At 43.0% G+C, this 27956-nt stretch overlaps 1 protein-coding gene across 2 annotated transcripts; it reads right to left on the bottom strand.

Moving 5' to 3' along the window:
* Window positions 1-52: 52 nt before the first annotated feature.
* LOC132394513 (carcinoembryonic antigen-related cell adhesion molecule 1-like) lies at window positions 53-26514 on the bottom strand. Of its 2 annotated transcripts, XM_059970778.1 has the most exons (5): window positions 26017-26512; window positions 19901-20209; window positions 14233-14493; window positions 9693-9789; window positions 54-4725 (listed from the first exon to the last, which is right to left on the bottom strand). In XM_059970778.1, exons 1-4 carry the CDS (start codon window positions 26117-26119, stop codon window positions 9695-9697), a joined length of 768 nt encoding a protein of 255 aa, XP_059826761.1. In that variant the 5' UTR covers window positions 26120-26512; the 3' UTR covers window positions 54-4725; window positions 9693-9694. The 2 variants fall into 2 exon arrangements, with proteins under 2 accessions (XP_059826762.1, XP_059826761.1); XM_059970779.1 differs by lacking the exon at window positions 9693-9789 and having other exon boundaries at window positions 53-4725; window positions 26017-26514.
* Window positions 26515-27956: the final 1442 nt, after the last annotated feature.

Genomic DNA, 27956 nt, shown 5'->3' with positions numbered 1-27956 from the left:
TACATGTACTAACATAGACATTTAATAGAAACAATTCACTTTTGTTCAAGTTAAGTTTACATCCTGAAAATTTACCAAAATCTTTAAGTGTTTCCAAAAGATTGGGAATTGATTCCTCAAGATTTGAAATAAAAACAAAAAGATCATCTGCATAAAGAGAAATCATATATATGGTTCCATTCATAGAGATACCATGAATATTTTTAGCTTCAAGTAGTTTTATAGCTAAGGACTCCAATACAAGATTAAATAATAAAGGACTTAATGGACATACCTGTCTATTGCTATGAGAAAGTGAGAAAAAAGAAGACTGGCAGTTATTAGTAATGACTGCGGCAATAGGATTCTTATAAATCATTTGAATCCATCTATTGAAATTATTACCAAAACTAAATTTTTCTAATACTTTAAACAAATATGGCCACTCAACACTATCAAATGCCTTTTCTGCATCGAGAGAGAACACATTGAGGTTTCAAATTTTTTGTAATTATAAAATAGCTTTCAGTTCAAATATTAAGTTTAAAGGAGCATGATCAGAAATAGCAAAAGCATCATACTCACATTTCTGAACATTGAATAAAAGTTGAGGGTCAACTATAAAATAGTCGATTCTTGAATATTTATTATTAATATGTGAGAAGAAAAAGAGTGTTCTCTATCACTCAGGTGCATATGCCTCTAGATCTCAATTAAACTGTAATCTATTAAAAATGTATTAATAAGTGATGCAGACCGATTAAGGAGTTGATATTTGGATGATGACTTATCCTTTAAAGGATTTTGACAAGTATTAAGATCACCACCCATTAATAACATATATTCATTTAAATTGGGTAATAGAATAAAAATGGTTTTAAAAAATGAGGGATCATCAACATTTGGTCCATAAATATTAACCAAAACCATTTTCCTATTTCAAATTATTCTTTTAACAGTCAAAAAATCTACCATTAATATCAGCTATATCCTCCACTTGTGATATTGGAATCAATAAAAATAGAAACACCTCTAGATTTACTCTGGGAGTTTGTGTGAAACTGAGGACTCTTCCACAATTTAAAAAATCGATTTTTATGACATAACCTGATATGCGTCTCTTGAACAAAGATTATATCAGGCTGGAATCAGTTAATAACTTTAAATGTATTCTCACACTTAATAGGATGATTCCAACTGCGAACATTCCAAGTTAAAACATTTAACTGTTTAAATATCATCATGGAATTTTGTATCTAAAATCAGTAGTTAGACGCACATCAGGATAGGATAGTCGAAAATGGCAGCGATGAACAACACTAAAAATAATTGACGTATGCTCCGGGATTCCATAATGGGGAGAAAAAAAGAAAAAAATCCCACCCAAACGACAAAGCCCAGAAACAAGTTGATATCAATCAATGCAAGCCCCAAGCATAGATGCAAATACAAATGCCCACTCTGCCTACCAACTTCTATATGCCCAGAAGCTGTGTAAGAAGCATGAACGTCAGTATTGGGAATGGGATCACTGCATCTCATTAGTTTAGTTTCCTGATTAGCACTGAGTGAATTGCTGACCATTACTGTGGGATCTTTGCTCCAAGTTCAATCCCTTTTTTTTGGTTTCTAACATTCTCCATTTCAAAGCCAGTCTCTTTACAGAAAAATACAGGTGAGGAACAGATAGTTAATTTGATAAAATTTCCAATCCTCTCAGATTATCAGGTCTCTAATCATTACATTTCTGGACTTGACAGAGTTTTGGAAATGGACTGCATTTGGACTTCACATTGTTGTGTTCATCACATTGATTACGTTCTCTGGCTGTTTGCATGCCTTCTGTTGCCCCACGAACAGATGTGTCCTTCAGGACTATGTAACAGGGTAGGTCCTGTCTCCTCCTCCTCATGACTGCCTCCAAGTGGAATTCAGTCAGGGGGAGTCCTGATCCAGCAGCTGAGGGAGATGGCAATCAGGCCTCCTTCCTCAGATTTGATAATTCTGTGAGAATTTATGGGACTGGGGTCAATAACCAAGATCATGACCTCTTGACCACACACCTGCATGCCTTGGATATTGGTTGTTGGGTGTAATTCGGAGTCCCACTGTCTTGTTAGTTACTAATCTTGGCTGATCCACCATGTGTTAGTGGGTTTGACCTTAAATGAAATCCTGTGTTGTGCCAAACCAGCTAAAAAGCAAATCAAAAACACCCGAACACTAGTCCCTCCTCCCTACACAATGTCCATATCCCTCCACCTTCCTCACATCCATGTGCCTGTCTAAACATCCCTTTAAAGTCTCTAATGTATTGGCCTCTACCACCGTATGAGGCAGTGCATTGCAGGCATCCGCCATTCTCTGAGTAAAGATATACTGTTTACTCTGTGAGTTTCACACCAGCAAGGAATTGTATATGACAGGTATGATCTGATCAGGAAAGTTCCACTTGCTGTGTGTGAGAGCAAAGAAAGAGATTGCAGTGCAGACAATGACTTGGCAGAGCAAAACTCCAGAAGCTGCCCAGGACTTTGGGGACAGGCAGGAAGCAGCAGCAGAAAAGGAACCAGAATCAGGTTTCTTATCACCAGCTTGTGCTGTGAAATTTATTGACTTAGTAGCAGCAGAACAGTGAAATACATAATACAGAAGAAAAATAAGTAAATCAATTACAGTATGTGTACATTAAATAGATTAAACATTGTGCAAAAATAGAAATATATATTAAAATAGTGTTCATGCATTCAAATTCCATTCCGGAATTGGATGGCATAGGGGAAGGAGCTGTTCCTGAATAGAGCTGACTAAATTTACAACCCTCTGCAGATTCTTTCGGTCCTGTGCAGTATCATTTCACCCCCCATATCAGACAGTGGTCCAGCTTGTCAGTATGCTCTCCACAGTACTTTTACAGCAGTTTTTGAGTGTTTTTGTTGACATACCAAATCTCTTCAAACTCCTAATGAAATATAGTCACTGTCCTGCTTTCTTTATAACTGCATCGATATGTTGGGACCAGATTAGGTCCTCAGAGATCTTGACACCAAGGAACTTGAAACTGCTCACTCTATTTCTGATCTCTCTATGATTGGTATGCATTCTTTCATCTTACCATTCCTGAAGTACACAGTCAGCTCCTTCATCTTCCTGACATTGAGTGCAAGGTTGTTGCTATGACACCACTCCAGTAGTTGGCACATCTCACTTCTGTACACCCACACATCACCACCTGAGTTTCTACCAACAATGGTTGTATCATCAGCAAATTTATAAATGGTATTTGATCTACGCCTAGACACACAGTCATAGGTATATAGAGCATAGAGCAGTGGGCTAAGCACTCACCCCTGAGGTGCACCAGTGTTGATCATCAGCAATCTACAGATTGTGGTCTTCTGGTTAGAAAATTGAGGACCTAATTGCAGATGGAGGTACAGAAACCCTGGTTCTGTAACTTATCAATCAGGATTGTGGAAATCACGGTGTTAAATTCTGAGCTAGTTGATGACTTTTTATTGTTTGTATTGTCCATGTGGTCTACAGCCATGTGAATTGCCATGGAGATTGCACTTGCCCTTGACTATTGTGTGGATAGATAAACAGACCTGGCTCCAGGTACTTGTTGAGTAGTGACAATGGGGGACTTATTGAATTAATGATTATGGTGGTCATAGCAAGGGTTCCTTAATGTAGTTATTGTCGTCAAGGATGGTGGAGGAGGGTATTGGAGATAAGCTCCCAATGGTGTGTGCTTCAAATAGCCTCTGACAACCAAGTCCCGCTCCTGGCCTTTACATGTGCTTAGCTGATAAGCCCTGCAGAACTGTTTCTACTGACAGGAAACGCAAAGGTGGGCTACTGGTGCATAAAACCAGTTACTTCAGGCAGATGGGGCTCATCAGCTGTGGCTGGCAGCTCATCTAGAAGAAAGCCTCTGATCTCAAACCTTCATACGCGACGGATGGACAAGGAGATAAGATGAGAGATAAAATGGGATGGGGAATGGTGAAGGGGGTTGCTGCATTACTGGAAGCAATTAGGTTTGAGGAACAACACCTTATGTTAACTTATGACTATCATATTATTATTTAATTATTTATGGTTTTATATTGCTACATTTATACACTATTCTTGGTTGGTGCAGCTGTAATGAGACCCAATTTCCCTCTGGATCAATAAAGTATGTCTGTCTGTCTGTTCCATCTGGGTAGCCACCAAACTGATGGCATGAACATCGATTTCTCAAACTCCTGGTAATTTTCCTCCCCACTCCTTCACCATACCACATCCCATGTTCTCTCTCTCACCTTGTCTCCTTATTGCCTCCCTCTGGTGCTCTTTCCCCCTTTTCTCTCTTCCATGGCCTTCTGTCCTCTCCTATCAGACTCCCCCTTCTCCAGCCCTGTATTTATCACCAATGAACTTCCCAGCTCCTTACTTCACCTCTCCCTCCCAGTTTCACCTATCACCTTGTGTTTCTCCCTTCCCTCCCCCCACAGCCTTTTAAATAAACAACTCAGCATTTTTTCCAGTCCTGTCAAAGGGTTTTGGCCCGAAATGTCCACTGTCCTTTATTCCGTCGATGCTGCCTGGCCTGCTGAGTTCCTCCATGTTGCTCAGATTTCCAGCATCTGCAGGTTCTCTCGTCTGTGAGGAAATCCAGGATCCAATTGAACAAGCGGGTTTTCAGACCCAGGTCCTGGCGTTTATTGATTCGCTTTCAAGGGATGATGGCATTAAAAGCTGAGTTGTAAATGATAAGACAGTGAAATATTATTCATTTTTGCTGACCAGGTGTTCCCAAGCTCATCTACAATGCCCAGCATGGAACCACCATTGGTTTATGAAACATTTTGTGTTCAGCCACTAGATCCCAATTACCTGACTGGACACCCTTCCATAAATCAGCCATGGTCTGCCTCCACTATGCACCGTGCCCCAGAGCTCCAGGCAGAGCTCAGTGGGTTGACACAGTCTCACACTGAAGACTTCAATCAGTGATGGTCTGTGGCTTCACCATGCACTGTGCCCCAGAACTCCAGGCACAGTGCAGACTACAACACCTAGCCATTTACGAGTCCAGGCAGCAGGAAGCCAATCTCTCTCCTCAAGCCAACTGCCTATCACTCTTCTCAGGTTATGCTCATGATGGGTGTCTTGGGAGAAAGAGCATGCAATCTCTATGGCCATAGTGGGGATTTCCACGAATGGAGAGCCCCCCTCCCCACCGAGGAATTGAAGGTTTTGTAGATAATAGTAATTGTATTTTAATTTGAAACCATGAATAATTTTGTGAACCCAGTTATTGTATGTGCTTTTCATTGCTAAATGATGTTTATTTGACTGTACACATGTGTAAGGTCGAGTGATGATTAAACACACTTCTGTAGTTTAAAAGCCGGGCTGAAAACAAAATGTGTTGGTGAGACCAGTAAAAGAGACAAGGGGAGGAGAGAACACGAGTGAACACAGAAGGAATTCCTGGTATTGTTTACAAGGTCACAGAACAGTTAAATGCAGGAAGGGACTAAACAGGAATGGCTGAGCAACTAAATGGGAATCATCTGTCTGTCTCCACAAGGCAGGAGACAAAATCAGAAATTGAGAGGGGCCACCATTTGATATTGGAAGGCCTTTGGAGTTTGAATTTTAAAGAATGGGTCACGACTTTGGAAATCTGGCCAGGGTGGGTGACATTATTACCTACAATGTGTCTCCAGAGAGATGAGGTATTTACAAATTACTTAAGCAGAGGCATCCCAAATCCATGGAGGAAATTCAGGGGCCAGGTTTTCAATGTCACCTCCAGTTGTGGTATCGTACCTCATTTCTAGGTACATGAATTGTTAGTGAGAAAGGGCACGGCTGACTTTGCCAATGACAGCTAAGCAGCTAAATTGGGACAACCTGGGCCACACAGAAACATGGGTTGACAAACAGCAAGTACCTTGATGCAGGAGACAGTGGCTCTGAAAGATAAAGGGTTGGAGCATCAGGTGACCAACAATTAGACATGGGGGTGAAGAAAGTAAAACACTCTCGGGAGTGCTGATCACAGGTTGCAGTCTGCTATGTTTACTGTGAGGGTGGGATAGTGAACCCGCAGACAATGAGTTCAAGGCATGAAAGTGAAGACCAGTCAGAACAGAGTAGGAAATTGGCCTTTGACAATGTTGATCCATCCATTAGTGGGGCATGTGATTTCCACCTGGAGTGAGTGAAGTGACCTGATTGTTTGGAAAGAAATGGAATGTGCCATTTATGATATCAGTTCACAGCCTGGTCCCCCAGTCCATACTGGGCACCCACATCAGGAGCGCAGGGCTGAAGTGTAACCAGAACCTGTGCAGCAGCCCTTTGAGATATGAAAACGGGCTGCAAAATCTCACGTTCCATATAAAAGTGGTACACTGACTCCTCCCACTCACAAAATGGATAAGTGGATGGGGTGTCAGCGAAGGACCCCTGCATAAAGAGGTTTCCACTGTGGACCTTCCCCCACCCCCAGACAGTAAAACAGACTACCACGGTGAGTCGAGTTGGCAGACGAGGACAAGGAAGTGAGAGGTGTGCAAGAGCAGCCTGTAGAGCTTCCTCAGCTCACAGAAAGTCACGGTGGGCATTGCCACCAGACGGCTCACGTTATGTGGGACCCTCTCCTGAGAGGCATCTCGGGGCTGGGGTCAGATGAGCAATTCCAGCTGACCAGTTGGTGGAATCGATATTCGTGCCACCAGGTTGGAGGCTACCCCGAGGGAATAAGGTGTTGCTCCTTCAACCAGAGTGTGCCCTCTTTGCGGCAGTAGAGGATGCCATGGACTGACACATGGGAATGGGAAGTAGCATTGAAATGGGTGGCTAATGGGATATCTTGCTTTTTCCGGCAGTGTTTGGCAAATCCCAATCTACCTTGGTTCTCACCGATATACCTGACTTCCCATATGAACAAGGTTTTTCTGCCACTTACTGGATGTTTACTTTTTGTTTGCTCCATGCTGCAAACTCTAGAGGCTGTTGTGTGTGAAAGAGCTTAGAAGTTTGAGATGCTCAAACCACCCTATCTGGCACCAACAATCATTCCAGAGTCAAAGTCATCGAGATCACATTCCTTTTCCATTTTGATGTTTGATCTGAACAGCTGAACCTCTGGATCATGCCGGAATGCTTTTCTGCACTGAGTTGCCGACAGTCTTTGACTGATTAGATACTTGCATTAAGTGGGTGATCATGTGTAACTAATAAAGTGACACTGAGTGTACACCGGTGATCATAAACCGGATTCTGGGATTTCATCGAGTCTGTGAATGTGTGAGAAAGTGATCTGGTGCAAGTGTCACCATATTTTACAACCATCTGAAAACTGAAAAATCTACAGAAATTTACACTAACCCATACTTGCTCACTTACTGTATCTGTGACTGTTAGTTCTTTCATTTTTGCATAGAATGTATAAAATCAATTAAAATCCCAGATATTCTGACTATTTGTTCCTCACCCCCAGCCTCTGAACAATTACAATCTACTCTGCTGTTTTCTTTTATCCTATTTCAGTGCATCTTTTTCCTCACACTCGAGTTAAAAACCAAGTTTTGCACGGGAGCTGGTAGGTACCTGGAATGGGTAACCAGGGACAGTAGTGGAAGCAGGCAGTTCGGTGGAGTTGAGGGAGCTTTGAGATAAACACATGGAGAATGGAGGGAAACATGGAGAACGGAGGGATACAGATGCTGCACAGAGAACATTTAGTACAAACTGGCATCAAAATCAACACAATATTGCAGGGTGAATGGTCCACCTGACTTTGTACTGTTCCACGTACTGATGATCTCTCTGCTTAACTGGTTGGGTCGATCCTGGGTGAGACTTATGGGAAACTAAGACAGGAGGTTTCCTATAGTGGGCGAGTCTAAGGCTAGAGGGCACTATCTCAGAATAGGGGGACATTCAGTTACAACAGAAGAGATGAGGAGTTTCTTTAGCCAGAGGGTGGGGAACCTATGGAACTGATAGCCTCAGTTGACTGTGGAGGCCAAGTCATTGGGTGTATTTAAAGCAGAGGTTGATAGTTTCCTGATTTGTAAAGGTGTCAAAGGTCACAGGAAAAGGCAGGGATTGGGGTTGAGGGAGGATAATACATCAGCCATGATGGAATGGCAGAGCAGACTCAACGGGCTGAATGGCCCAATACTGCTCCTACGTATATCTTACCATCAGCCCACAAGGAATGCTGCAGCAGCCTCAGGAGAAAGCTGAATTGAATCGATGTTATTTCTTACATACTTCATATACACGAGTAAAAATCTTTACGTTACATCTGTCTAAATGTGCAATTCATAACAATTTATAATAAATATATTAGGTATAACAGGATAGTCAGTTGTATCAGCATGAATTAATCAGTCTGATGGCCTGGTGGAAGAAGCTGTCCCTGAGCCTGTTGGTCCTGGCTTTTATGCTGCGGTACTGTTTCCTAGACGGTAGCAGCTGGAATAGATTGTGGTTGGGGTGACTCAGGTCCCCAATGATCCTTCCGGCCCTTTCTGCACACCTAGTTTGTAAATGTCCTGAATAGTGGGAAGTTCACATCTACAGATGTGCTGGGCTGTCTGCACCACTCTCTGCAGAGTCCTGCGATTGAGGGAAGCACAGTTCCCATACGAGGAGTTATGCAGCCAGTCAGGATGTTCTCAGTTGTGCCGCTTTAAAAAGTTCTTAGGATTTGGGGCCCATACCAAACCTTGAACCATCTGAGGTGAAAGAAGCTCTGTCGTGTATTTTTCACCACACAGCCAGTATCACGTGAGATCCTCATTGATGCTTATCTCGAGGAACTCAAAGCTGTTCACCCTTTCAATCCCAGATCCATTGATGTCAATAGGGGCTAGCCTGTTTCTATTCCTCCTGTAGTCCACAACCAGCTCCTTGTTTTTGTGACAGAGAGAGATTGTTTTCTTGACACCACTGTGTTAGGGTAATGACTTCTCTGTAGGCTGCCTTTTAATTGAGATGAGGCCAATCGGTGTTTTGTCATCAAATTTCATTAGCAGACTGGAACTGTGAGTGGCGACAGTCATGTGTATACAGAGAGTAAAGGAAGTGGCTTAGTACACAGCGCTGAGGGGCACCTGTGTTGAGGGTCAGAGGGAGCCCACTCTTACTACCTGCTGATGATCTGACTGGAAGGATCCAGCTACACAAGACAGGGTGAAGGCTGAGGTCGCCAGAGCTTCTTGTCAAGCCTGGAGGGAATTGAATGCTGAGCTGTAATCCAAGAACAGCATTCTCACATAAGAATTCCTCTTCTCCAGATGTGCAAGGACAGAGTGCAGAGATGTGGCTATTGTGTCACCTATCGACTGGTGATTTCGGTAAGCAAATTGTAGGGGATCCACTGCGGATCGTAGCCTGCTGCAGAAGTAGTCCTTGACAAGCCTCTCAAAGCATTAACTTATTATTGAGGCGAGTGTGACAGGACACCAGTCATTCAGACATGTTACCTTGGTCTTTTCTGGACTTTCGTATTTGAGAGCTCATGGCAGAACCCAATAAAATTCGCACCAAAACAGTCCAGGATTGGCAGTATCCAGATAGGGTACATGTTTTCCCTACACTTCCAGTAATTAAAGTATCAGTGAGACACAGGTGGGAAGTTTTCACTGTAACCTAATTCCCCGGAAAGTGACAGAATTTTTGGTAATCTTGTTACTTACTCCTACGTTCCAGATGACATCAGATACCAGACTAGTCCACATCCAATCACTGTGAAATGTTTGTTCAAGATTATAAGGCTGCTGCCAAATGCCACCTCTGAAAGTGTACAAAGTGAAAGAGCTCAGTAAGCTGACACCAAGTTCACACATTGACACACATCTGACAGGGCGACACGTCCAGTGGAACATTGAAGAGATGCATCACAATTTGCAGTGCAGGACAGTCCCAGCAGAGGGTGCAGTTGCTCCAACTTTCTAAACCCACAGCCCAAGCTTTCAAAGGATTTAGTTTCAACAGTTGCAGCCTGGTGCACTGTCGTCAACATCGGAACACCCAGCCCATCATTAGAAGCTGGAGACACCCTGTACTGCCGCACCTCCCTGTCTCAGTGTGATCACAGCACGGGATCAGAAGCAGCACACCTTGATCCACAGGACTGCAGGGGATAGAGCCACCCCTGCCCGACTGCCAGTGGGGGTGTCAACAACTCAAAGATCTATCCTGGGCCCAACATTTACAAAGACACGGTATGGGTACAGATGTACCGTGGAGAGCATTTGACTGGATGCACAGGACTGCAGAAAAAACTTGCAGGTTTGCACTCAACCAGCTCCATCATGGGCATGAACCCACCCACCAGTCAAGAGGCAGTGCCTCAGGAAAGTGGCACCAGTCATTAAGGATGCTATGCCCCGGGACGTGTCCTCTTCTCACTTCAGCCAGGTGGTTTTGGAGTCTGAAGACACAATCAACATTTTAAGAACAGCTTCTTCCCTTCTAACATCAGGTTTCTGAATAGTCCAGTAACCCATGAACACTACTTTGCTCTCTTTCCACTGTTTTTAAAAAATTCTTCCTGTAACTTATTTTTTACTATGCCTGGCATTGTACTGCTACCACAAAGTGATGAATTTCACGATAAACAAAGATAATAAATCTGATTCTGATTATTCTGTGTTAATGACAGAGACATGTAATAACCAAAGTCGGTTTGTAAGGGGTTTTTGGGTTTGGATTGCTTGAGTGAGTTGCAGTGAAAACCGATTTAACATAGTTCTCACCAGGAAGTTGCAGAAGTATCTGCAAAGATAGAACAGTTGTGCCAAACCAGCAAAAACAAACACTAATTTTCTCCAGCAAATTCCTTATAACTGACATGAGACACACCATTTTATTATTCCCAGTATTTTCCCTTCTTAAATAGAGGTACAACATTAGCCATTCGCCAGTCCTCCAGGACCTTGACTGTGGCTAGAGAGGACACAAAGATACTGGTCAAAGGGGAAATCTTGCCCTTTGCCTCCATTAATAACCTGAGTAAATCCCATCAGGCCCTGGGGACTTATCCACCTTAATGCTCACTGGGAGACCCAGCACTTCCTCCCACTTGATCTCTAAACACCTCGACATACTTATGCATTCATTCCCTGCATCCAAGCAAATGTTTCCCTCCTTTAATCTTGAGTGATCCCATCCCCTTTCCCTCATTATCCTATTTTACTCTGATGTATGCCTTGGAATTTGCCTCAATCCTACTTGCCAAGGACTTTCCCTGGCCCCTCCTGGCTCTGCTAATTCCCTTCTTTAGTTCTTTTCTGGCTTGTTTATAATTCTCATGCTTTGTTTGATACTAGTTTCTGAAGCTTTACATACTTCTCCTTTTTCTTCTTGAATACATTCATCTCCTCCCTGGATATCCAAGTTTCTCTCATCTTCCAACCACATCCTTCCTTTTAACAGGAACTCGCTTTTCCTGTACTCTCAGCAATTGATGTTTAAACACCCTCCACCTGTCTGATATGGACTTGCCAGAGAAAAGGTGATCCCGATTAGAATCACAATCATGTTTGCTATTACTGGCAAGGGTTGTGAAATTGGTTAACTTAGCAGCAGCAGCACAGTTCAATACATGCTAAAGAAAACAATAACCAAGTAAATCAATTACAGGAAGTATATATGGAAGAGATTAAAATAGTAGAATAACAGAAATAATATAACTAATAAATTTAAGAAAAAAAAGGTGAGGTAGTGTTCATTGGTTCAATGTCCATTTAGGTATTGTATGGCAGAGGGGAAGAAGCTATTACTGAATTGCTGAGTGTGTGCCTTCAGACTTCGGTACCTCCTTCCCGATGGTAACAATGAGAAGAGGGCATGTCCTGGGTTGGTGGGGGGGGTGTGGGTCATCAATCATGGACATCACGGTTCTGAGGCACCACTCCCTGAAGATGTTGTAGATATTATGGAGGCTAGTGCCCAGCGTAGAGCTGGAGCCTTTTAATTCCTGTCTAATGCCCTCGTAATACACTGCAAATGCAGCCTCACTAGTGTCTTGTACAACAATGTTCCATCTCTTACAGGCTGCATCACTGCTCAAGGCCAACATGCCAGAGGTCGGATTTTCACTGGACAAGGATCCACAAAGAGTGGTTGGCATGCCTCCCTGAAATACACCCTGGACCACACAAGAATTCGGGACCAATCAGACCACTCAGTGTCCCGATGAAGCAATAACCCACAAAGGCAACAAGGACATTGCAAGACATTGAAAATCCCAGGCCAATTTAATTACCCCAAATTGAATAAAAGTGAACTCAGGAATGGGAAGGGTGTAATCACACTGACGGGATTGTACGACAGACCCCCTAAGTGTGTGCTATGCTAAATGAGATGCTTCCTCGTAGTTCAACAGCTTGGGTTCAATCCTGGCCTCGGGCTGTTATGTGGAGTTTGCATACTCCTCCTGGGAATGAGGAGGATTTCCCCATTAACGCAGTTTCCTCCCTCATTCCACAGGCAGTAAGGTTGGGATGCAAATTGATGACTGTAAATTACTTCCAGGGTGGATGGAAAGAGGTGGAAGAATAGATTAGAGGGGAAATTAGCAGGGATGTGGGGCTGTCCTGTGATTTGGCACAGATTAGATGGGGGATGTCATATGGAAACATTGCATTTCACAGCACCAAGGCAATAGTTCAAAAGGCGCAGGATAGACATGTTCCACAGAGGAAGAGGTTCTGAAATGGCAGCAGTAGGCAACCATGGTTGACAAAGAAAGTTAAGGTCTGCATAAGATCATCTTGTGTTTCAGATGATGAGAGGCATTGATCATGTGGATAGTCAGAGGCAATTTCCACGGCTGAAAAGGCTAGCACGAGAGGGTATAGTTTTAAGTTCTTGTAAGTAGGTACAGAGCAGATGTCATGGGTAAGTTGTTTTTTTTAAAAAAAACGCGGAGTGGTGAGTGTGTGGAATGAGCTGCTAGCAGCGGCAGTAGAGGTGGGTCTTTTAAGAGACTCCTAGGTGGGTACATGGAGCTCAACAAAATGGAGGGCTATGGATAAGCCTAGGTAGTTCTAAGGTAAGGACATGTTCAGCACAGCTTTGTGGGCTGAAGGGCCTGTATTGTGCGGTAGGTTTTCTAGGTTTCTAAATTGGTCATGATCTTTCCAGAATCACTTGATTCTGGCATGGTCCCAGGGGACTGGAAGATTGCAAGAGTCACTCCACTCTAAGAGAGGACGGCAAAAGAAAGGAAATTACAGGTCAATTAACTTAATCTCAGTGGATGGGAAAGTGTTGGAATTTATTATTAAGGATGAGGTTTTGCAGTACGTGAAGTAAATCAAAATAATAATAAAGTAATAAATAAATAATAAAATAATAAAGTAAATCAAAGTCAACATGGTTTCTGTAAAGGGAAATCTTGTTTGAAAAATCTGTTAGAGTTCTTCAAGGAAGTAACAAGCAGGATGGGACAAAGGAGATGCAGTGGATGTCACTTACTTGGATTTTCAGAAGGCATTTGATAAGGTGCCACATGAGGCCACTTAACAAGATAAAATCCTATGGCATTACAGGAAAGATACAGGCATGGATAGTGGAATGGCTGACAGGCAGGAGGCGGTGACTGGGAAGAAAAGAGGCCCTTTCTGATTGGCTGTCGATGACTCGTGGTGTTCCTCAGGGGTCTGTATTGGGGATGCTTTTCATATTGTTTGTCCATAATTTAGATAACAGAGTTAATGGCTTTGTGGCAAAGTTTGCAGATCATATGAAGATGGGTAGGGAGGCAGGTAGAGCTGAGGAAGCAAAGCAATTGTAGCAGGACTTAAGACAGATTCAAAGAATGGGCAAAAAAGTGGCAAATGGAATACAGTGTTAGGAAATGTATGATCATGCATTTTGGTAAAAGGAACAATTGTGTGGACTATTACCTAAATGGGCAGAAGTTTGGGACTTGGGAGTCCTCTGCAAAACTCCCAACAGGTTGATTTACAGGCTGAGTCTGGGGTAAAGAAGGCGAATGCAATGCAAACCTCTTACACCAAGGTCCTAGTTTACAGTATATTAGGGAAGTTGAAATTCCCCATGAAAACAACCCCATCATTTTGAAGTATTTCCTTAACATGATTACATAACTTTTCCTCAATGTCCCGGTGGCTATTAGGGGTCAGTAGTACAATCCCATCAGAGTGATTGCACCCTTCCTATTCCCGAGATAGTGATGAAAAGGTACCCTCAGAAAACCGAGCTTACCAGGTCTTGTCAGGATGTAATCCTTCCTGACGGAGCTGACTGGATTGTGTGCCACACACACGTACGTAGTACTCTCGAGCCATGTATCATTCTGGATCAGGAGAGTCCTGTTGCCATCTCTCATCTGGGCATTATAGCAGACTTGGACTCCATTTTTCCACCACTGATACTCAAGAGGATCCCCATCGACCTTACAGGTGAGCAGGATGGTGGAACCGATGAAGGTGGTATTGATGACGATCAGATCCTCTGACAGAGGACCTAAAGGGGAGAGTGTGGTTAATGAATGGTGAACAATTCCAATGAAAACTTACCACCCGGCACCACACCAAACACAAAAGAAAGATCAACACTCTGCAACAACAAGGCAGCACCTTCCAGACCCACAACCACCATTATCTAGGAGGACCAGGACAGCAGATTCCTGGGAACACCCCTACTTGGAAATCCCATTCCAAGTCACTCACCATCCTGACTTGTAAATATATCACCATTCCTTCATTGTTGCTGGGTCAACATCATGGAATTCCCTCCCTAACTGCACCTTGGGTGCACCTACACCTCAGGGACTGCAGTGGTTCAAGGCAGCAGCTCATCATAACCCTCTCATGGGCAACTAGGGATGGACAATAAATGCTGGCTTAGCTGGAGACACTCACATCCTGCAAATGAATAAATTAAAAAAAATTGAAGTAACTGTGGATCACAAGTTCCCACCAGTGAGCTCATGGTCAGACCTATGAGGGGGTGTGTGGCAACTGCAGGGATTTGCCCTCAGCCATGTATCAAGAGGAATTGATGGATGGCTGTTAATATGGTTTCAAGGCAGAGGGAAGAACAGGGACAGATAAACAGGGGACTGTCCTCGCTCTTCTCTACGAAATATGACAGGACCTTCACTCTCCAAAGGTAAGTAATGGTTGAGAAATGTGCTCAAGTTCTTTAAAGTTTGGACTGCTTCAATCCACCCATGTGAGTATAATGTCAAACACCCAAGGACTCCATCTAGATCCTAGTTGATACCTTATTATTGAAGGTGGTTGCAACATTGGAGGCCTCAATAAGCCATTTATAAATTTGTGACAATCTCTTTCCTTCCTCTTTTTCGCTGTGAAGATGAAAATGGCCTAAACCTCATCAGAATTACCTGACCCAAGACTAGGACATCACAAGTGAACAAGCAAAGTCCCGGCACCCACTGACCCACACTCCACTGCCTCCGGCCCTAGCATAACAATGGCTTCGTCATTCTCAATTCTCCATCTCAAGTTTCTCCAGGATGTCTCCCCACCCCCCACCCCGTTTCCTCTGGAACATCCTCCAGGCCCAGAACTCTACGATTTTCTCCACTCCAGCCTTTTGTACAACCCTGACATGCTACCTTCTACCATTCCTGACTATTCCCCGTGAGTCTGGAATGTTCTCCCTCATCTTTCTCCCTTTTGGACATTTCAGCAACCATTTGGTCCCTCACTAAGGTCTCCACAAAGCTCAGTGACCAATTATTTTTGTTAGAGTTTCTGAAAGGTACTCAGGGCATCCTGTTGCATTCAGTTGGTCTTTATGAGCCGTATCGGATGATGTGGGTGATCATGGTATTTCTACGGCCATAAGTATTCGTGGTAAGTTTCTACGTAAGTGGTTTGTCATTCTCTTCTTCTTCTGTGCAGTGTCTTTACAAGACGGGTGACCCCAGCCAGTATCAATACCCTTCGGAGATTGTCTGCCTGGTGTCAGTAGTTGTAGAACCAGGACTTGTGACGTGCACCAGCTGCTCATATGACCATCCACCACCTGCTCTCATGGCTTCACATGACCCTGATCTGGGGTGAGGGTGCCAAGTAGGTGCTACACCTTCCACAAGGGTGACACCTACTAAATTAAGCCTGCTATAGCAGTGTAACTAACAGAACTGACAGCGTAAAGCTGATGGTTTGAGAAACGCATAGACTGATAATAAGCTGTGGGTACCTATAATGTCTGCAGACTCTCTCACCACAGGAAAAATCTGCTCTACATACACTCTCAAGGCCTTTTCACCATTCACTAGGTTCCAATGAGATCACCCCTCATTCCTCCAAATTCTAGTGATACAGGCCTAGAACCATCAAATGTTCTTCATGAGAAGCTGTTTAATCCTGGAATCATTTTTGTGAATATTCTTTCAACCTTCTCCAGTTTCAGCACATCCTTTCTAAGATAAGATGTCTAAAATCTTCAGAATACTCCAAGTGAGGCCTCACCAGTGCTTTATAACATCTCAATACTACATCCATGCTTTTATCCTCTAGTCCTCTTGAAATGAATGCTAACATTGCATTTGCCTTCCTCACCACAGACTCAACCTACAAATTAACCTTTAGGGAATACCGCCAATGACTCCAAAGTCTCTTTGTGCCCCAGTTCTTTTATTTTCTCTCCATTTGAAAAATAGTCTATCCTTTCATTTTTTCTACCAAAGTGCATGACCATACAATTCCCAACACTATTCCATCAGGCACTTCTTTGCCCATTCTCCTAATCTGTCAAAATCCTTCTGTACAACACACACAAAATGCTGGTGGAACACAGCAGGTCAGGCAGCATCTATAAGGAGAAACACAGTCAACGTTTCGGGCCAAGAGCAGAACTGACGAAGGGTCTCAGCCCGAAACGTTGTCTGTGCTTCTCCTTATAGATGCTGCCTGGCCTGCTGTGTTCCACCAGAATTTTGTGTGTGTTGTTTGAACTTCCAGCATCCGCAGATTTCCTTGCTTGCTCTTATGAAATCCTTCTGTAGCCTCTCTACTTCCTCAAAACTTCCTGCCCCTCCACCTATCTTAAAATTGCAACAAAGCCATCAATTCCATCATCCAAATCATTGACATATAATGTAAAAGAACTGGCCCAACACAGACCCCTGTGGAACAACACTAGTCACTGGCAGCCAGCCAGAAAAGGTTCCCTTTATTCCCACTCTCTGCCTCCTGATAATCAGCCTCTGCTTCATGGGTGTGAGAATCTTTCCTGTAATACCACGGGCTCATAGCTTGTTAAGCAGCTTCCTGTGTGACACCTTGCCAACCATCATCATCATCAGGTGCCATGCCCAGATTGAGCTTTGATGGCCATGGCCCACACACTCCTGTTTCGGGTCAAGTGGATCAATTCTTTGGTATTCATTTCCAGTTCTCTGGCTGCTGTCTCCATCATCATTTGTCTTTGCCTTCCTCATGCTTTCTTCCCTTCAATCTTTCCCATAATTACCGTGCATTCTAACTCCTCTTTCCTAATCACATGTCCAATGAAGTTACGTTGCTTTTTCATGATCTCATACATTATTTCTCTTTTTGTGCTTGTTCAGTTCATGGCATCCTCATTAGATATTCACTTTGACCATAATATTCTTTGCATCCTCCTCAAAAACCACATCTCTGCTGCTTTAATTTGTTTCCTCATGTTACTAGATATTGTCCAACATTCTGACCCATACAACATAACTGGATAAATGTAACATTTCAGTACTCTGAGGCGGGTTGTCATGCCTAGTTTAGTATTGGTCAGTATACTCTTCATTCTCGTAAAGGTGTCTTTCGTTATGCCTATTCTTCTTTTGACGTCCATGTCGCACCTGCCACCTGATGTCACCCAGCTTCCTAAGTAGCAACGTTCTGTACTTATTTTAGGTCTTTCCCGTTTAATTTCAGCCTGCAGATAGGATTCTTCTTTTTGGATATCATCTTACATCGTCTTTTTGCAATTGATAGATAGTGCAAAAATGGGTCTTTCTTCAACAATTATATCAATTAAGTTTTGTAGTTCTTCCTCCATACTTGCATTAACATAGTGTAATCTGCATATCTGAAATTATTGATGTTTTCATCACCAATTTTGATTCCCAAGATGTCTTATTTTTTGTAATATTGTTTCATTGTACACATTAAATAAATAGGGGAGAAAACACACCCTTGTGTAACGCCTCTCTTGATTTTCGTAAACTGACTCACTTCTCCATCTATTCTTACAGTGGCAGTTTGTTCCCAGTACAGATTTCTGATTAGGCAGAGGTCTTTCAAATCTAGATCTAGAGTTTGCCAACAGCCTTCTGAAAATCCAAACCTATGGATTCTCTTTTGGGTATCCTGCTTTTTATTTCTTTAACAAATTCTACGAATGCACATGTACAACAATCCTCATCCTTGGATGGTCAAAATGTAAGAGTTATGGTAGAACAGTGGCACAATGGTATTGCAATCGGCAATAGTTGTAAGAGTTGTAAGATTAGTTTAGTTGCCATTGCTATCTGTGAGGAGATTGTACATTCTCCCCATGACTGCAGGGGTTTCTTTCAGAAGTTCCAGTTTTCTCCCACACTCCAAACACATACAATTTAGGGCATGATGGTTTTATGAATCGGTCCATAGCACTGACCCTAAGCTTCAACACTCTGACACTTATAATTTACTATGGCCCTTCTCATCTCCCTGACTGACCTCCAGCCCTATTATTTGGGACAACACAAGTTGGAGGAACACCACATCCTCCACCCGGGCATGTTGCAGGCTGCAGAACTCAATATTTATGATAATACATGATATTTGTTCTAATGTAAGAGCAGTTTCCCCTGCCACGCTCCTCTCTTTCACATTGCCTATTGTCCGACCTGCTGAGCACACAAACAACAAACTGCACTGGCATGATAGCTTAAGCTGATCCCAGTGACCACATGACTTCACTCAGAGAATATTCTGCTCATTGCCCTTCCCCATCCTCACCGCCACCCAAACTAATGTATTGAATCTTGAAAAGTTTGAGGAGCAAGTTTAGTTACATCAAACAGAGTGAAATGCATCACATGCACTACCAATACACGAGGGAGTGCTGGAGGCAGTCTGCAAGTATTGCCACACATTCCTGCATCAACATAGCATTTCCATAATGCTCGTCAGAACAGCACAGAACAAGCAATAAAACAATCCCCAGTCCTCTCACAACCATGCACATACAGACCTTTACCCTCCGGATCAGCCTCCAGTGGACTTGGAGATACTAATCTTCGACTTAGCCAGCAGACTCAGCTCCGGCCAGTAGACCTCGACTTCCCCAGAATTCCGGTTCAACTCTTGGGTCTTGATCCTCGGCATCAATCCCAGGATACCCTGATCATTGAACACTGGACCTCAAACTCTGACCTTGCCAATTCAGGAACCTAGCAATGTCATCAGAGCACGTTCATCTCAACCACACAGAACCCCAACTCTGGAACCCGCCAACAACTAGATAACCTGGGGAGGGGGGAAGCTCATCCACTATTCATCAGCCCTACACCCAACCATGGATGTCCCACCTCCTTGTTGCTGGCCTTCAAATGCAAGAGCGGAGTCTTAGGCTCCAGCCTGAGCTCAAATTCCCCCATATTCTGTCCCTAAAACCTAACTAAACCCCCTAACACCCCTATCCTCAAGACTTTAAAAATGAATTCAGTGTCAATAAGGGTATGTCTTTTGAACATTTAATCTTTCATTCCCCACAGATGTAGCCTTGACCTGAAGTATTTCATCCCCTGCACCCACAACATCTGGTTTATTTCAGGCTTCAAGCACCTGCAGGTTTGTTTTGATTTTCATGAACTACAGAACCTGCAGTGAGTCATTTTTAAACAGCATTACAAGCAAATGAAAACACTCACGGAAGAGGAACAGCTGTATTATTTTTAGTGTACGATCAGCTGCCATGAAGCTGTAATCTCCTTGGTCCCCGACCTTTAATCCATTTATCATCAGAGAGCCGTTGGATGGAATAAATTGTAAACGTGATCTGAACTGCTCACTGGGCTCTGCCCACTTCCCGTAATCCGGGATGTGATGCAAAATCGTGAGCGGGCTTCTGTGCCTGGCGATGAATGTCCAAATTATTTCCTGCTTGCTGGGATCAGCTTTGACTTTAGGATCCAGTAACACTGATGAACCAATCATTCCATTCATCCGTTCCTGTTCGGCTGGTGAGGACAAGAGAGAGAAAACAAATCACTGAAACTGTTAACAGGGAAGTGAAGCAGATGAGAAAACTACAGGCTACTGATGCACCCAACATCACTAAACAGGTAGAACTTGTGCCCTATATCATCCCTGCTGGTAAAATAAATCCCTCAGCCACACATCCCACGAGCTGACATTTACCCAAAGAATATTGCAGAGTGCAGAGAATTCTTACACAGAACCAGCTTCCTCACCCCCAGCTGCTCATTGGCACTGTGTGGGGTTTCACATGAGCCAAGTGTCCAGCAATCCAAAGGTAGTTGATTGAAGTACAACTGCTTACTTACTGCCCATTACACCAGCGAGGTTTAGGGCAGCAATGAAGGTCCTCCGTCTCTGGCAGCGTCCGGGGATTCCTTCAGCTTGTCATTCGCTCAGCTTTCACTGTCAGCCATGACCCAGGAACACCATCGCACACAGATGTAGAATACTTCATTGCTGTTTCCATAACAATTTTGTTTTACCAGTCAGTGTCATTAGCCGTGAGCAGAACCTCCGAAGCTGGAGGACCAGTAGAACCACTCCTAGCCTGGCCTCTGTCCTTTGACCTGTTTGGCATTGTTGACCCTACCAAGAGCAAAACACAAGACCCTGACTCCAGCCAACATAGCTCTCTAGGCCATTGAAGCACACAAGCCTCCAAACCACATCCAAGATTGTGGTCCTCCTGGCAGTCAAGAAATTTCTTATGAATTTAGTACAGGTCAGAGATATTATTATTGAGTGTTAAGTTCCTGGAGTGCTTTGCTGAGGGCAGTGTAGAGGCTGATACACTAGGGACATTGAAGAGATGAGTTTTCTTTCATCCATGTGCCTATCTGAGTTATGGGTGACAGATTGTTCATGAAGTAGGTTAGAAGGTCAGTACAACATTGTGTGCTGTAGTGCCTCTCCACATTCGTAAATTTAGATCATCTCCCTCAAACGATAATAGGCAGGTCAACTTTTTTTGAACTAAGCTCCTAAACTGTGGAATTCAATACCTAAAACAATTAAGGGATGCAGACTCAGTTGGCACATTTAAACATCAACAGATTTATTTAACCTAACATTTTAACTAATATCTTTGTCTTTTATTTTCTGATTTCATTTTTTATTGTATTTTCATATTTGTACTTTATGCCACTGTAAAACACTTTGAACTGCATCATTTGTATGAAAACTGTTCGATAAATAAAGTTACATTGTGACTACTAGGAATACACAAAGTGCTGGAGGAACTCGGGAGATCAGTCAACATCGCAGGTTAAGTAACTGGCGGAAATATACATAATTCACAACCACCCACATGAGTTGAGGTTTTATTTCAAGTGGCTGGTCTGACGTGATGACATAATTATGCAAAGGGTTTTTAAGGCATGCTTTGGAGTTTAATAAAAGGGATAGATTTTTAAAAAATATATATAAAACGCTGCACTTCGTTTCATTTACGAAACCTGCAGCATCTATGGAGAGGAATAAAGAAGACTGCACACAACCCCATCAAAGCATGTTTACCTCTACGGTTGCTCATCTCTATCAAAGAGTGTTCACATTTTGATTCTACACTTTAAAGTTTGGTTTAAAGGCGAGTTCCTCCAGCGTTTCAGTGTCTGATGTCTCAATTAGCTACTGTTGCATCATGTAATCTTTATCCCGCTTGCAGCCTAGAACACAGGAAGAACTCAGCGTGTCTGGGACAGCTCTGGATGGGGAATCAACAATCAAAGTTTCAGACCGGGACCATCCCATTTAGCTCTCTGACTTCTCAATTAACCAATACAGGCAATGCGATATTCCGCTCTGCAACGCGCCTTGAAATTTTACTCCTGATGCTCATCAATAACTCTCGGAGATTTTACCTTTTAAATTAGTTAATGACTCTTTTATTTACTTAGGGATTAGAATCACAAAAAAACATATTTATTTAGGTTTATTTTTTTTTACCCTTAATTGATCAGATTAAAGCCTTGTTTAGTAAGTGGTCACCATTATCTTTATCTCGAATTGGCAGGATTAATGCTATTAAGATGGTTACTTTACCTAAGTTTTTATATATTTTTCAAGCGGTACCAATTTTTATTCCGAAATCTTTTTTTACTAATGTTGATTCAAAAATTTCCTCATATATATGGCAGAATAAAAATCCCAGGTTAGGTAAAATATATTTACAGAAGTCAAGGAAGGAAGGTGGGTTAGCATTATCTAATTTCAGATTTTATTATTGGGCAGTTAATATTAGATATTTGTTATGTTGGTTGCAAGACAGGGGTGGTTCTTTTGGCCCTCATTGGGTGAGTTTATAAATTAAATCGGTACCAGTTTATGCTCTGGGTTCTATTTTAGGGACTTCTCTCCCTTTTGCTCTTTCTAAATTGCCAAAACGAATTGACAATCCGATAGTTAAACATACTTTATGTATATGGTTTCAATTTCGGAAACTTTTCAGGTTGACTCAATTCGTTTTAAATAGTCCTATTGTATCTAATTGCTTTTTCCACCCTTCCATTATAGATCAAGCTTATTCGGCTTGGAAAACTAAGGGATTACTAAGATTTTCTGATTTATTTTTGGACAATTGTTTTATGTCTTTTGAGCAATTATCTAATAAATATAATTTGCCTAGATTTCATTTCTTTTAGATATTTACAGATTAGGCATTTTTTAAGTACTGTACTTCCTACATTTCCAAATTTTGTGCCTTCAGATATTTTGGAGACTTTGAATTAAACCCTTTTCAAAAAGGGCTTATATCAAAACTTTATAATATAATTATCAAGATACATTCAGAGCCCCTTTATAAGACCAAAAGTGATTGGGACAGAGAGCTTAATCTTATTTTTCCTATTGAGAATTGGGATAGAATTCTTCAATTAGTTAATACTTCTTTGATATATTAACGTTCATTAATTCAATTTAAGGTCGTACATAGGGCTCATATGTCCAAGGATAAATTAGCTCATTTTTACTCTTATATAAATCCTATTTGTGATAGATGTCAATTTGAAACCGCATCTTTAACTCATATATTATGTTTAACTCATTTGGTCATGTCCGCTTTTGAAAAAATATTGGAAAGTTATTTTTGATATTATCTCTACAGTATTGAATATCGATTAACAACCTCATCCTATCACTGCAATTTTTGGTTTACCAATGATGGACTCACTGCAATTATCTTTTTCCGCCTGTTGAATGATTGCATTTCTAACTCTGATGAAGATCTATATTGTTGAATTGGAAGGAAATTAATCCTCCCACTGTATTTAATTGGTTCTCTCAAACTATGTTATGTTTAAATTTAGAAAAAATTAGAAGTTGTGTATTCAATACTTCAAGTTTGAAAAGATATGGAGACCATTTATTCAATATTTTCATATAATGTAATATAACCCTGTTCCAAGTTCATTTGATTTTCCAGCTTTAATCTTATTTATGTTGCGAGGATCGGAGTTGATGACATTGATGATTATGTATTCTTGTGAGATATTATAAACAGCCCTTTTTTTCTCTTCTAGTTTTTCTTTTTTTGCTTCTTTTTTCTTCTTTCTTAGCTATTAGATTAGTAGATTAGTTAATTTAGCATAATATTTTTTTCTTTTTTCTATGTTTTTTTAATATCCTATATTACAAATTATTTAGATTTACCATGTTCATACATACACTGTTTTGGTAAACATGTTTTGATAAACTCATTTATACTGTAACCATTGCTTATGCATTTTTTCATGTGTAATGGGAATTTGTATGTTTGTAATCCCTTTATTAATATATCATTTGTATTTTATATATATTATTAATAAAATGATTGAGAAAGTAAAGTAAAATAACTCAGAGACGTGAGGCGAGAGATAGGCTTTTATTAGCTGGAAGAGAGCACCATCAGCAGCAAGAGACCATCACACAACATCCTGGAGACTGAGGGAGGCGCAGTGCCTCCAATCGCCTTTATACCGGGGTCTGTGGGAGGAGCCACAGGAGCAGTCAGCGCGGGCGGGGGGGGGGGGGGGGGGTTGTTGTCATCCAGACAGGTATATGTAGTTCACCGCAACTCCATAGCAGGCAAACTGCAGCCATAGCACTCCTTGTAACCTTGCCTCCACTCCCCACCGTCCCACAGCCTTTTATTTAAAAAAAACTTTATTCAAAAATAAAATTATGTACAATAAACCATTCAATGACTCAGTCCTTTACAAATGTTTCCAGTACAGTCTTTACATTCCCACACTTTTGCCACCCAGGTGCCACTCTTATTCCATATTTACATAGACTTGTTGAGGGGTATACACCCCACCCACCCCCTACCCCTCAACTCCCGCAGGAGGAACCCCAGACTTTGGTCCTTCCCCATCGGGCCCTTGCGGTGGCTGCACCGAGTTTGAGTGCGTCCCTCAGCACGTCCTCCTGCAGCCGAGAATGTGCCAGACATCTCCGTGTGCTGGAAGACCATCAAGTTTTGGGCCGACCAAAGAGCGTCTTTGACCGAGTTGATGATCTGCCATCAGCACCGGATGTTGGTCTCGGTGTGCGTCCCCGGGAACAGCCCGTAGGTCAGAGAGTCCTCTGTTACGCAGCTGCTGGGGATGAAGTGTAACACTGTCCCTTCCATCCTCCTCCTCACCCTCTCCGCGAACCCACAGTGTGTAGAGGTGCGTCACCGACTCCTCCTCACTGCAGTCCTTCCGTGGGCAGAGGCGTGTGGAGACGACGTTCCGGGCGTACGGGAGGGGTCGGACTGGGAGGGGTCGGACTGGGAGGGGTCGGACTGGGAGGGGTCGGACTGGGAGGGGTCGGACTGGGAGGGGTCGGACTGGGAGGGGTCGGACTGGGAGGGGTCGGACTGGGAGGGGTCGGACTGGGAGGGGTCCTCTCACCGCCAGCCAGGCGAGGTCTTGGTGCCTATTGGTGAGGTCTGGCGTTGAGGCATTTTGCCAGATGAACTGGACAGTCTGCTCAGGGAACCACCCCACTGTGTCCATCTCGTCCTTCTCCTGCAGTGACTGCAGGACCTTACGTGCTGACCACTGCCTGATGTCCCACAGCTTTTTAATTTGGTGAAAGATGTCCTTTGGCCTGCCCGAGACTCGGTGGCCTGCCAGCACGGCGAGACGTCCGAAAAGGAATGGTGCGAGGTAATTTAAAGGAAAAATTACCTAGTCACGAGAGTCAATTACGCAATATCTCGTTTTTTTTAAAGCCTCACTAAATGCTCACACTATGTAACGTACTGACCACGAACCAAAATGTTCTTTTTGCACTGTTTTTATCTTTGCATATGGAAATAACCGGGAAAACGTGTATCGCGGGCGGGCTGAGTTGCTTTCAGATCTTGGCAATTCATTCAATTCAACGGGTTGCCAAGATCGGAGAACGAGTCAACCCAACCTTTATTCGTGATTTTAAGCGAATAGAGTCACAGCCTCTTTAAATCGGGCACGGTGGAAAACAACACAATCGCACTTGGTCTAATTGTGGGGAGCAGTTTAGTGTTTTAGTATAACACCCAAAGCTCGTTCATTCACACAAAATGCTGGAGGAACTCAGCAGGCCAGGCAGCATGTATGAAAAGAGTGCGGTCGAGACCTCTTCGGCAGGACGGTTTTGACACCGGGTACATTGCATCTCTCACGATAAAGCATCAACCCCACTGAGGTCTCGGCGACAAGCCTCAGAGTCGGGATGAAGAGGCGATTCACCCGGCTGCAGTGGGTCGCAGGGGACCCCATACCCACTCCGACCTAACGCTCCCCATCGCAACCACCCCGCGACCCCCTTCCGGCTTTCCTACCTCCAGGAGGGAGTGCGATACACACGCACAGTGACAGGTGAAGAGCGAGCCACGGCATCGAGGGGGCTTTACAAAGGCGAGAAAATCTGCAGATGCGGGACATGCTGTCATGTGAGGCCGAAATCTAGTCCGTCCGGTATCGGTAGAGTGAAAAAGTCGAACATTTAAAAATTAACAAATTAAACTTGTTAACAACTGAACCACCTGAGGCGAATAAAGACTTTCATCCGAAGAACACGAGCCTAATTGGCAGCGGAGAAGTGCCTATTGGTCGTCAAGGATCAGGCCACTGTTGCAAATAAGGGAACTTCCGACTTGTTTGTGATTGGCTTTTTAAACTGTTACCACACAAGTGTTCTTCATGAGATGCCAGCACGACTAGTCAGTTTGTTTCGTTGGGGTGGCTATGCCAGCAAAAGAAATTGGAATCAACAGAAGAATATCTAATAAGTTAGGAATGTATACAGCGGAGATGTTGGCAGCGTTGCGATGGATGGAGAAAGCTAGACTAGTCAAGGTGTTGATATGCTCAGATTCATCTTCAGTTCTAGCAAGTTTAAGGTCTTCTCACTCAAACAGCTGGCAAGATGGACTTCATGAAGTCCTTCAGTCAGTCACAAGAGTTGCAAATCAGGGAGGTCAGGTTAAATTTCTATGGGTTCCAGCTCATGTAGGGGTGAAGGGGAATGAGAGGGTGGATGCATTGGCAAAGAGGGTGTTAAAGAAAGAAAATATAGAAATGCATATTGGTATCAGTAGAGCAGAGGCTAAATGTGTAATCTGGGAAAAAATCATTGAAATGTGGCAAGAAAGATGGGACAGAGAGGGGAAAGGGAGGCATTTATATCAAATACAAAGGAGTGTTACAGGTACTAGGGTAGGCAGTGGATACAGAAGAGAGGAAACTGTGCAGTAGGTTAAGGCTGGGGCACTAAACATAACAGGGAAGCACCAAACAGGATTGTGTGAGGAATGTCGGGAACAGGAGTCAGTAGAACATGTAGTTCTGAGTTGCAGGATGTATGGGATACAGAGAGAGATGATGAGAATTAATCCAAGGGAATTGGGGGCGCAGGAATTCACATTAAAAGGGTGGCTGGGCATGGGTGAGAGAACACAGGTCAGGGTACTTTTGGCTTTCTTAAGGGGTACTGGGTTTATTTAATAGGATGTGATGGATAAGGAGAAATAGAGTACTAGGATGGCCAAAGAAGGAAGGATAAAGTGTAGATTACGGTATGTGTGTGTATGTGAATGAATGGGTGAAAGGATTTAGAATGCAAGTCTATCGTCAGATTCACACCCCAGAGCAGAAGTGGTGGTAATGCACCATTAAACTGAGTGCCGACCGCTGTAAAACAGGAAGAAGAAGACGACAAATGTCCGAGTTTCCGCTCTAACGGTGACCCGGGACCGGAAGAGCTGCTTCCGGCTTTCAGGAGCTGATAGCTGATTTTAAAGTTATCACGGAGTAAAATACAATTTGACATTAACAATACTTCGCAGAAAGGATTACGGAATTTGTGCTTTAAATATATATTGTAGTTCCTGATGCACCATCAATAACTCTCTCTGAGACGTAAAGGCAAGATATCGGCTTTTATTGACTGGAAGAAGGAACAAGCAGTGAGTGACCACAATACTACATCCTGGAGACTGAGGGGCCGGGCTCAGACCTCGATCACCTTTATACCGGGGTCTGTGGGAGGAGCCACAGGAGCAGTCATCAGGGGGCATGTCCAGACAGGTATATGTAGTTCACCACAGTTCCTTAAGCATACAGTCATTTTTATAGAATTTAATATGTATGTAGGATTTAGACCCCCACTCCAGTTCAGAAAGAGGTTGTAATGCACCTTAAAGCTGTAAAACCCCAGAAGAAGAGGCAGTGTTTGTGGCTTCATTGTCCATTCAGAAATCTGAGAGCAGGGGAGAAGCAG

This window comes from Hypanus sabinus, chromosome 5 (assembly GCF_030144855.1).
Source record: "Hypanus sabinus isolate sHypSab1 chromosome 5, sHypSab1.hap1, whole genome shotgun sequence".
Taxonomy (NCBI): Eukaryota; Metazoa; Chordata; class Chondrichthyes; order Myliobatiformes; family Dasyatidae; genus Hypanus; species Hypanus sabinus.
This window is presented reverse-complemented; position numbering and strand designations above follow the sequence as displayed.